This window comes from Pleurodeles waltl, chromosome 6, assembly GCF_031143425.1.
Source record: "Pleurodeles waltl isolate 20211129_DDA chromosome 6, aPleWal1.hap1.20221129, whole genome shotgun sequence".
NCBI lineage: Eukaryota > Metazoa > Chordata > Amphibia > Caudata > Salamandridae > Pleurodeles > Pleurodeles waltl.
Window position 1 is genome coordinate 711,702,853 of NC_090445.1, and position 12,397 is coordinate 711,715,249.

The 12,397-nt window shown below is 43.2% G+C and overlaps 1 protein-coding gene across 4 annotated transcripts in view; it reads right to left on the minus strand.

Moving 5' to 3' along the window:
• PLEKHA1 (pleckstrin homology domain containing A1) overlaps positions 1-12,397 on the minus strand; it is a 411,298-nt gene that overhangs the window by 137,108 nt on the left and 261,793 nt on the right. For all 4 annotated transcript variants that reach the window (XM_069239179.1, XM_069239183.1, XM_069239181.1 and 1 more), the window contains exon 9: positions 12,104-12,168. In XM_069239179.1, the coding sequence (XP_069095280.1) occupies positions 12,104-12,168 (65 nt within the window). The remainder of the gene's footprint in view (positions 1-12,103; positions 12,169-12,397) is intronic.

Sequence of the window (12,397 nt, forward strand, 5' to 3'; positions counted from 1 at the left end):
TTGTGAGGTTGTGGCCTCTGTGGGTTGACCTCGAAACCCTCCCCTAAATGGTGTTTTGCGAAATGTGCCTCTGCTTTGTGGGGAGTAGAGTGCGCCCATGGCTTTTGCGGTATCAGTATCTTTTTTGAGTTTTTCAATAGCAGTGTCGACTTCCGGCCCAAACAACTGCTGTTCATTAAAGGGCATATTCAGCACGGCTTGTTGTATTTCCGGCATGAATCCTGACATACGCAACCATGCGTGTCTCCTTATTGTTATTGCAGTATTTACTGTCCTTGCAGCTGTATCTGCTGCGTCCATTGATGACCGTATCTGATTATTGGAGATACTTTGTCCTTCTTCTACCACTTGTTGTGCCCTTTTCTGGAACTCTTTGGGTAAGTGTTCTATGAAATGCTGCATTTCGTCCCAATGAGCTCTATCGTATCTTGCCAAAAGTGCTTGTGAATTGGCAATACGCCATTGGTTTGCTGCTTGTGCTGCAACTCTTTTACCCGCAGCATCGAATTTGCGACTCTCCTTGTCTGGAGGTGGTGCATCTCCCGAGGTATGAGAGTTTGCTCTCTTGCGAGCTGCCCCAACAACCACAGAATCTGGTGTTAATTGCTGCGTAATATAAACAGGGTCTGTTGGTGGTGGCTTATACTTTTTTCCACCCTTGGAGTTATGGCTCTGCCTTTAACAGGCTCCTGAAAAATTTGTTTTGAATGTTTTAGCATTCCGGGAAGCATAGGTAAGCTTTGGTATTGGCTATGAGTGGAGGAGAGTGTATTAAATAAAAAGTCATCCTCAATTGGTTCTGAATGCAAGGTGACGTTATGAAACGCAGCTGCCCTTGAGACCACCTGCGTGTAGGATGTACTGTCTTCAGGTGGCGACGGCCTTGTAGGGTAACAGTCTGGGCTGTTATCTGATACAGGAGCATCATAAAGGTCCCATGCATCAGGATCATCTTGACTCATTGCAGTATGAGTCGGAGATTGCATCAGTGGTGGAGTGGCTACCGGTGATGTGTGCATTGATGGTGGTGGAGATGGTGGTGGAGTTGTTTGTCTTGCTACCTTTGCCTGTGGCTGCTTGTCCTTTTCTTGAAAGGCAAGTCTTCTTTTCATCTTGATTGGGGGAAGAGTGCTTATCTTCCCTGTGTCTTTTTGAATGTGGAGCCTTCTTTGAGTGTAGTCTGGCTCAACAGATTGAAGTTCCTCTCCGAACTTATGTCCTTGCATCTGGGAGGACACTCCCTGTTCCTCTGTGTAGGAACCTGTTTTCGGTTCCGATGCTGGATATTTCAGAATCGAAATCTTTTTGGTCGCCTTTTTGGGCTCCGAGGCAACCTTCTTTATTTTCGGCGTCGTGGTTTCTCAGTGCCGAACCATTTCGGTGCCACTGTCTCGGTGCCGAATCTGTTCGGGGCCGGTGTCTCAGGCCCGAGATTGCTGTGTGGCGGTATCTCGACTGGAGTCGGATGACTTCGCCACATGCATGCCCTTTTTCGGTGCCGATGATCGGTCACCTATCTTTCGGGTTAAGCCATGGCCTGTTGGCGGTGGCGTCCCCTGGGCTTTTGTTGTCTTCTCGTGAGTTTTATGTTTCGATGTCTTACTCACGGTTTTCGGCGTTTCTTCGGGATCGAGCTCGTCCGAGTCAGATTCATGGATGGAGAAGCTTTCTTCTTCCTCCTCGAAACGCCCTTGTCCTGTCGGCGCCATCTGCAGTCTTCTTGCTCTTCGGTCTCTTAATGTCTTCCTCGACCGAAACACTCGACAGGCTTCACAGGTATCCTCCCTGTGCTCTGGAGACAGACACAAGTTACAGACCAGATGCTGATCTGTATATGGATACTTGTTATGGCATTTTGGGCAGAAGCGGAATGGGGTCCGTTCCATCAGCCTTGAAGAGACACGTGGCCGGGCCGACCAGGCCCCGACGGGGGAATCGAAAAAAAAACCCAAAGGGCCACCGGAGCTCTTCAAAAGTCGGTGTCGATCTGTTATAACTAACCCGATACCGAACGCAAACAATACCGACGATTTTTCCGAGATTCTAACTAACTTTCCGACCCGAAACACGGAGCGAAAAGGAACACTTCCGAACCCGATGGCGGAAAAAAACCAATCCAAGATGGAGTCGACGCCCATGCGCAATGGAGCCGAAATGGGAGGAGTCCCTCGATCTTGTGACTCGAAAAGACTTCTTAGAAGAAAAACAACTTGTAACACTCCGAGCCCAACACCAGATGGCGGGATGTGCACAGCATGTGTATCTGCAGCTACACATGCCACCGAACATACATATATATATATATATATATACATACACACACACACACACAGAAAAACAGACACTTCGTGCAGTTATGAATTGATTATGGGATTATAGTGTGAGGCTGCCACAGTGATCCATGTTGCATTTGTTGTCAGGGTGCAGGTCCCATCATTGGGGGCTCTTGCTATTGCATGTGAAAGAGACATATATATGAGGCATTAAGAAAAGAGTAATGTTATTAGGTGAGGGATTAAGTGCCAAGCTCAAGTGGTTGACACATCCCAGACTTTGTCTGGGTGAATAACTAAAGTCAATAAAATCTGAGCACAGCCCCCTGGTAGCTATGACAGAGCAGATAGGCTTAACTTAAAGGCAATGTGTAAAGTATCTAAGTAGCACTAAAATAGTAATTAAGTTAAAATGGAAATCAACAAGAATCCCAAAACGAAGAGTACAATTTAAAATGTTTTACTGTTTTAAGTATAAATAGGCCCAAGAAGCACAAAGTGCCAATGATAGCAAATGGTCACGGTAGAACAGGATCTGGGCATGATTAGACACTGACTGAGATGGAGCAGAGGTCAGATGCCCTAACCACGTTTGCCATGGACAAAGAATTTAGCTTCCGACTTTAGCCCTTCTAGTCCTTATCCAACATAATAGACTTCTAAAGCCCCCTAGGACAGGACCTTAGAGACTGCACTGGTCAATCGCAGGAAAAGGCTTCTTATAACGTGTCCCTTTAGCTTTAACAGGAGTTCAACCTCATGACCCCTGAGTACACTTCTTGGTACTAGGCACTAGAGGGAGTTTAGGTCAAGTTTTCTAGGATCTTCTAAGTTCTCAGACATCAATCACTTGTTTTTGATCTTCCACAGGTACAGGTATGTTCTTAAGTTGGTGCATGGAGATGCCACATTTAGGTCTGGTACAAGCAAGTGCATGGAAATGATTTCTGGGGAGGCCCTAACCAATGAGACGAAGTTTCCCCGAGTCTAACCCTACCTCCTTTGGGCATTTGCAGGATGGCCAAAGAATTTCAGCCACAGTAAACTTGGCCTTTGAAGGGTACGGTTGTGTTGGGAGTGTACTACAGTAATAGTAGATCCCTTCCACTTCTAACACCAAAACCAAGCTTGATGCAGTCCCTGAACTCACAACAACCTTAAAGACATAAGTCTGTTTAACAAAGTCAAGCTTAAAGAAACCAGACAGTGGATGTGCACAAATTGTTTTGGCATTCTATTGCCCTCCCTTGAAGTGCATTCCAAACACAGCAGACCTGTCAAATAGACTGTGACACTGTAATGTCAAAAGAGGACCATGGGGGGCATGGCCTGCAGCCAGAAGAGAATGGCATCTGACTGATGAACTGTAGACCCAGGCTCTGTGTAAAGCCTGATTAAGGGGTCTTGAGATATACGCAAGCAGAGAACTGGAAACTGAGCCCCCCACAGTAGTGTTAAAAATGCATTTTACTTCCCTGGACTGGTGTGGTATCGGAAATCGGAGGCAGGCATCTGGTCCTGAAAGGGTAATGACAGAGAAGGTAAATCTAAAAAGAGGCTGACCTCACGTGTTTTGCAGCCCAGCAGGAGAGAGTGGCCGGTAAATAGACTTCAAGGGCAACGTGAGTGCATTATAGAAATTCAGAAGACAGCACACTACGTCATAACACGGACTGCACTCTTTATGAAACATATGCAACCTCATTAGCAACTACAGGTGTGTTAAGAGCACTTTTCAAATGACCTGCCAGGTCTACAGGCCGACACTCTAGGTGAACGAATGGTGGGGGAGTTTGTAACTGAGATCCAGATGTCCCCGAGACACATCGAGGAGAGAAGCTCACCATACCTGGGACATCCATAAAGTTCCTAGCTGGAGACAAGAACACAAGGGGGGGGGAGAGGTCTCTCTAAAGCAGAAACTTGCATGATTTGTGGCAAGGCAAATGAGAACTGTAAGACCGTGAGGAAATCACAAACAAATCTCTCATTAGGTGGCCTTTCCTCCTAGCTGACATTTGAACTGTTATTTCTGGGAAACAGGCACGCTGCTACTAGGCGAGTTAGATTTGAGGGCTACCCTCAGGTTAGTCAAACAACCATGTAGATGGAACCAGAGTGCAAAAGAGAATTGGTGACTTCTTGTGTCATTAGAGCATACAATTGCTTCCTTTACCTGAAAAATCAACTTTGTCACACAAGCGAACTATCATTACATCCAAGAAAGGAGAATCACAAGTTTCAACTACCTACAGATTTGCCCAGGGACCTGAATGACAAAATCTCAAATATGGTTACAAGGCACATGCAGGCCCTGCAGGCAGACCTAGCATCAGGCCTCTCTGAAGTAAGTAAAGACATACAGACACTTGTTGCCATGAGTCCTCTACTCAAAGTAGAGGAACAAATTAAAACACTATGGAAATAATGTACAAACCTACAAGACCGATCACAACAAGATAATGTGCAAATCTGGAATGTCTGTGAAAATGAAGGACACAACATCATACATACTGAAGGCCCCTTTTCAGATTTGTGCTCAAGGAAAATTAGACATTTTGAGATCCCAATTATCCAGGTGAACAGAGTAGCAGCAATGAGGAACTCGGCAGGGTGTAGACCATTTGAAACCATAGCAAAATTAGGCTCCTCTTATCTAAAATACAGTATAATGTGAAAAGCCAGGAAAGAAGATCACCTGTCTTTTCAGGAACAAACTAACTACCTCCTCCAAGATCTATCGCAGTCCTCCCTTAACAAGTGATGCATGCTGTCATCTGTCACTGCCGAACTTTGCAGGCGATACATTGTTTACAGATGGATGTTTTCTTTTGCTTAGTGGTTTCAGCTGGATTCCAATTCCCACACAATATGCAAAGTGAAAAAGGCACAGAAAATTCTAGGTGCAGAGCAGGAAAGTCTACACTGGCCAACAAGAGGGGAGTATGGGCCAATGCATAAACAGGAGAAAAAAAACATGATTACCTAAGAGGGAAGACATACACCGACCTTGGAAGCTAGGACAAAAGCAGGAAAATTAAGTGCACCATGTAGGGGAAACTAGAAAATAAATACCCTGGACCTTGAGGAAGACTCTTCAGCTTTCCTCTGACTTCTTGATATTGATCATTACAACACATGACATTGCTTGATAACATGCAGCAGTTTGGATGCTTGCAGCCTCACACACATTTGAACAGAGGCATGAGAAACCAGCAGAAGCAAAAGGCATTAGAAGGGATTAAATTGGGGGATCAATGGGAAGTTAAAATGTTGTGGATTCTTTCGGCATTTTTTCTTTTTAGCTTTGATATGTTTCTTGAAAAAGTGTAAAACATTACCATGGATGAGGGCTGGGGGCAAGATGGTATGTTACACAGAGATTCATCACTGCATGGGGGATGCTTCGGTCTTCTTCCTTGGTATGGTCAGAGATGGAAAAGGGTGTGGGTAGGAGACTATGGGGAGGGGGGATGTCTGAGGGGGCAGACAGACCTCCACATGGATGGCGGATGGATCATTATGTTCTTTTTAGGGAACGGCCCACAATTAGTATCTAGCATTATAAAATACTTCCTTGGGAGGGATCTAAGTGCATCAACAGAACCAGAATGTTGCTGTATAAAATCTAATCTATGGTTAAAGCCATAACATGGAATGTGAAGGGGTTAACCCCTCTGGTTAAGCTCCAGAAGATACAAAATAAAAAAGACTACCGGACACAGCATGTCTGCCCCATCTAAAAACCTCTGATACATACTTTATGAGGCACTAACTCGAACCTGACCAGTACTATGCAGCAACAAATACCAAGGAGGAGGGGAGGGTTGTGACTGAGATACATAAAGACTTTCACTATGAAACCCTCAAAGTAGACCAAGATTCTGCTGATGGCTTATGTATATACTTAGAAGGTAGCAACAAGGGAAATGTCCTGAACATACCTAACATCTACGTTCCTAACCAAGTACGAGAGCGGTATTAATTCAGCCTTTTGACTGAAAACAGAAATTGGGATCCAAATAACCTCCTCTGGGTGGAAAACAGATGCTCTGTCAGACAGACATCGGCACAATAGGTACATCCAATGGGTAATTGCACAAGGACTGAAGCAAGAGTTATCAGACCTAGGCCTGAGATATTTATGGAGAGCTAAACACCCAGAGGAGAGGAAATGTACCTTCTTCTAATCACAGATCGACTAAATCAGGGGTACTAAAGCCTTAGTGAAGGCAACAATCTCCATCACACACAGTACGATCACAATCTTAGATCATATATTATTGATCTGGAAAGGGGATGGAAATCAAAATTACAGTGGGAACTCGATACAGCCTCACTTGAAGATCAACTTTGGGAAAAAATGCTTAGGGACATGATCATACAATATTTTGATGAGTGATTTTTGGAAAGGTCCCCCAAATACACTATGGGGATGCCATTAAGGCAAGCTTCAGAGACAGTTGTATAGTGGAAAGGGTGAAGCACCAGGTAGCTCCTAGGACCTAAAGAGACTCATTAGAAAAAGAGCTTAAAGTTGCAACTGAGCAGCACAGATTCACAGGTTCCTTGAAGGTACTTTGAAAGTTGACCTCGCTGAAGAGTCAAATCATTCTTCTGGCCACATAAAAATCTGAAAAAGCCCTATTATATTTGCCACAAAGATTCTATGAATAAGCTAGAAGGCTAAGACAACAGGTAGATAATAGAAAAATCGTAACACTCAAAGGGAGCCAGGTCACACTATAAGTAGGGAGCTTGACAAAATAAGAGTCTTTAGAGAATATAGTATGGAGTACTCTATTATGCGGTCCCTATAGAGGAAGTGCCCAGATGGGTTTACTAATAGGGATTACAAGAAATTTAAATGTGAACTGGCCCAACACTTATTGACATTGTTAAATTCCTTCCTAAATTCTGTAACAGTAATGCCATCAATGGTGACAGTAAATATCACTCTTATCCAGAAATCAGGCAAGCCTGTAAATAATGAGCCATATTGATCTATAGCTCTCCTACACTCTGATGCAAAAATCTTTACAAAAGTATTGGCTAGTAGGCTGATGCCACATATGCCTAATCCTACTGATCCTGATCAGTCCAGCTTTGTACCACGAAAAAGGCCACAGACAACATTTGGCAGGTTCTTAGCCAGATTAATAAAGCCAGCTTTGTAAGGGTTCCCTTGGCTGTCCTATCATTAGATGCTGAAAAAGCACTTCACTGAGTCATCAGCTGGGGTTTTCTTTTTAAAGTGCTGAAGGTGATCAGCCTGGGTTCCAACATTATTACCTGGATTGCAGCTAGCTTCAAATAGCCTCTGGCGAGGGGGGCCCAGCAGGGAAGCCCCCTCTCACCTCTTTTGTCTTGGTAACTGATCCTTTAGCAGCCACTACCAGACAACATACAGATTTCAAGTGGTTTGTTTTTCAGGGGAGAGCAGCATAAAATACATGTGTTCCCTGATGATGCCTTATACACCCTGGTGGTACTAAAATGTTCTATTCCCAGGGCTATGGAGATTCTGGAAACTTATTGGAAGCTCTCTGGCTTCAAGGTGAATCTTGAAGTCTGCGACACTTGGGGTGGGCACTTCTCCTAAGGTTAAAGACCAACTTTCAGCTGTGACTCCCTTCCGCTGGGTTAAGGCACCTATCATTGTACGCCTGCTGACTTTTTGCGAATGCTCCATGCCATTACAAATGACCTACATAAATGCCATTATTTATTTTGATCCTGGCTCAGCAGAATAGCATGTGTTAAACAGAATCTGCAACCTGAATTGCTCTACCTTTTCCAGGCACTTCCAGTAAAACTCCAGGAGAGAGAGGGTGGCTCTACAGAAAGCAACTGAGTTCGTCATATGGGGCGGCTGGAAACAACAATTCTCGAGGAAAATAGTGCAGCAGAACAGATGCTCAAGTGAGCTAGGGGCTACCTGATATCAAGAAATATTATAGGCATCCCACCAATGTAGTGGATCCTATATAGTTTGAATGGGAATCAGGAGTTTAGCTTAGCCTTCTGGCTTGCAAGCCTGTGCCCCCGTCACCTAGTGATATTTAACCCACTTACCCTGCTATGTTTAAGCACATTTATTTATTTCTTCCAAGATGGCTGCCATGTTTATAGTTAGGAAGATGTTTTAGTTTCACGTTATCAGTGCCACTCGGTAAAGGCGTCACTATCAGCATCAAAGATAAATGAAATACGTAGGTATTCACATCATGTGCTTTCCCACTTTCGTATGACAGGAACATAATGAATCTTTTCAGGGAATTGTTTATATAATTGCTGCCCCAAGCATGCCTTCTTAGCTATACCTGCATCAGGGGTCCTACCAGATCTGTATAAATACATCTTACACAGACAAGATAATCAGAGGGATTTCTACCAGAAAACATCAACACTATCTATGCTACACGTCGCCTTGATGCTGACCCAGTCTTCGTGTCCCCACAGAGTCTGATCTAGAGACCTCATTCCAAGGTATCGAGGGTTGGGGGGGGGCTCTTGTCATGGACAGATTAGGTTTAACATACCTAGCTCTCTTTAAGTTAGAGATTAGGTTCACCATGCTAGGGTATTAGGGCCTATTTCACATCTATTACACATTTTATGTCATTGCAAGATGGTGGGGCCCTTTGTATTCGTAAGTCTCGTTTTTACAATTCTGTTTTTGCATTGTTCATTATCCTAATCATTACAGCCCAAGCAATTTACAGTAGATTGCAGTCTTGTTAATAAAACCTATTGAAACTTCACTGCATCTCTTTCATTGCCTGTATGTGACTGAGACATGTTGTTCATGTGAGAAAGGATAATCTCCGTTTAACTACGACCTCCTTGGGATGTTGCACTCTTGAGTCCATGTGTAAAGGTTGCCACAAATCACCTTTGACTGTTTTGTGTTTTTGGTGAGGTACTTCTTGTGAGCCGGGAGAGTTGGGCCGACAGTTGTGACTTGTTATAAGATTTGCCTAGTTGCCTACATACAAAAGTGCTGTCATCCCTAAACCAGCAGTCTTGCCTAGAGCAAGAGACAAACCACGACACCACCGGATACTATTTGAGGGGTCCCTACAGAAGATGGAACGCCACTGGAGTGGCAGTGGTGAGGAATGCCCCTAGCTAAAACAGTGAGACTCCCAGTATGTTACTACTCAGAAATTCTTAAGCTGTTAGAGGTATGGGACTGTTATGAGAAGTCAAAGGCTGAACCATCCCATCCCCATACATGCTTTTGGTGGACAATCTAGACTTCTTCCTGGGACTTGTGAAAGGAGACTTTGAACTCTGGGCAGAAGGGTGCTGCAGGCCTTTTTTCCAAGAGGATAAATTAAGCCCTTTAAACAGCACAAACATGAGAATAAGCTATACGAAACTGACGTTGTGCATTTTTTTCAACTAAGACGCAGTATCCTTCACCGAGAGAATAAAAAAGCAGCAATTATACCATTAACGCCCTGGTATATTTTTTCCCCAAAGGCGTTAAATCCAATATTTCTAGGAGTTTAACAGATGTGAGCACCACCCTGAGAAACTATATGGTGAAATGGCCGGCTGGCATGTCACACCAGTAAAACAAACATATGTATGGAAAGACAGACAGGCTTTGACGGCAAAGGTATCTTCAAATGGGAGGTATGTTGTACGTATGGTGGGCTTGCCACAGAGGTTATCATTTTTTGGAAAGAAATCTTCAGCCATTTCACAGGGTAGTGGGATAGCCACTGCTACCTTTATACTTAAAGTTAGACCAAAAGAGATGACATACCTACATAAGGTAAATTGGAGGCTGATAACTTTTGCAGTAAAACAACTAAATTGTAAACCATTACTTCAACTATGCACAAATGTGCAGGTAAACTCTGGGTGCTAGTGCCCATGGAGAAATTAACCAGGAGGATTAACAAAATGGGGCATAAATATGAAGAGATGTGGCAACACCTGGTTAAATATCTGTAAGAACAGGACTTTTTGTACGGGTGCCTCAAATCTCTACAGTCTCTCTGACTTACTTCCTAGAAAAGGGAAATGGATACTGGATATCAGTCAGACGAATAAGCAAAACATGATGCATTATGAGCCTCACTGTGGAAAGTACATTAGTCAAAGGAAACATGTTTTGGAATCCATGAGGGCGGGAGGGTGTGGTGAGAACGTTGATAAGGTGGCCCCAAAATATTGTTATAGCTATTGTTTCTTAATTACTGACTTTTAGCCTTGTTAGGCTTTTGTTATTTGAAAATCAATAACATTTTGTTGGGGAAAAAAAGACACCCCACTAGCCGAATTATAATTGTTGCTGACTGGTTGGGGTGACAATAGAGGGGTCCCTGCCTAAGTGTCCGCTAACATTTGCCGGTGACAGTGGAGAGCTCTGAAGTGCACCTCAAGTGTGATAAGAAAAGCCCAAGCAGCAATGGCAAGCAGGATATGATACCCAAGCAGGACTTGACAATTAAATGTCAATAAGGATCCTCCCAACCTCCTGGCATATTCTGTCAAGTTCAGAGGGGATATCTCTGCCTACTCAGATGAGCTTATAGTTTTGCTGCTGGGAGGAAGTTCACACCCTCTGGAATGCTAATTACTGGCCAGCAGAAGGGAGAAACCAAATGAAGATTTAGCTATCAGCGACGTTAGGCAGGGCAAAGGTAACCTAGTTATTTTTCTGTAATATTCAGAAACAAAATCTGACTTCAACACTGAATTGGATTTTAATAACTATGAAAAATAGTTGATGTCTGTTCCATCCCCAAGATGCAGTATTAGTTTTTAATATTTAACACAAGTGTTTTGCTATAGAAAAGCCAAACTTCCTACTATGAAAATAGCTGTGTGATGCTATTCACGGTAAGGACATGTTTAACATTAGACTTATATGTGTCCTGTAACCACTTTTACATACTATGCTCCCTGCTTTTATGGGCAATAAGGCCCTTTCAAAGGAAGGTTTAGGCCTGTTAAAAGGGTTTATATTGACAGAAGGAATTTCAAGCATTAAAACTGCACAGCCAGGTGTATATTTGTCATCCTGGAGGCCGGTTTTACAGTGCTATTGAAGTGGATGGCACAATGAATGCTGAAGCCCGCTGGTAACACTTGGTACCACATTGAGGGGATTTATAAGCAAATTAAATAAACCAATAAGGTGTATGCCAAATTTACCACGATGAAAGGAGGAGCACAGGCACTTTATCACTAGTTAGCAGGGGGAAAATTCACAGAGTTCTACAGACAGAAAAAAACAGAGTTCAGCAAAAAAAAAAAAAAAAAAAAAAGCCAAAATAATCCAGGGTGACCCTGCAGAAATGGCAAATGTCCAACAAGGAGACACTATTAAATGATTACGTTTATACTTGAGAACTTTTGAAAGGAAAATATATTTAAAGTACAGGTACATCGGGGAGCACTATTAAGTGGAATATACTTAAAACTCTGATGGAGAGAGTGCGAAAAAATCATTTATCTTTTACAAGATAAATGGTGCAGTACTAAGGCAAACGTATGCAGAATCAGTTAGGAAATTATTGTGACTATTGCAATGATCAGAGGAACATGCTTACCACAGGAGTGCAGAAAAAACACGTTTTTTAACAGAGGTTTGGAGCGTAATGAGAGAATTCTGACAAGTGTAAAGAGCTTCTACAGAAACCTGATCAGGGACTTAACCGAAAAAGAGGTCTCATTAGGGAAAGTGTTTAAAACAGAAGCCCTCAACACAAAGGTATGCTTGTAACAGGGACGCTGATTAGAGAATCTGAATAACTGCACTCAGCCTGCAGCATCCATAGTCTGGTATACCACCCGGGAATGTATCTCACCTCTGTTTGCACTCCTGTACTTTCTGCACCTCCTTGAGTGGTATTGACCGAAGAGGATCCTTGTCCTATAGAAAAGAAGAGTAACAAAGACAATAAATGTGCACTTCAGGGCCTCATTCTTTCAAACATGTAATCAAATAAGGGAAAACAGTTCATGTTGATTAGTGCACCTGTAGGGGAAACATCCTTTTTTACGACTTTTTTTTTCCGAAAGTCGTGATTAACAAAAGCGCAACAACGCTTTTTTTAACCACGACTCCGTTTTTTTTGTGCCTTAACTACGTATGTTCTGAA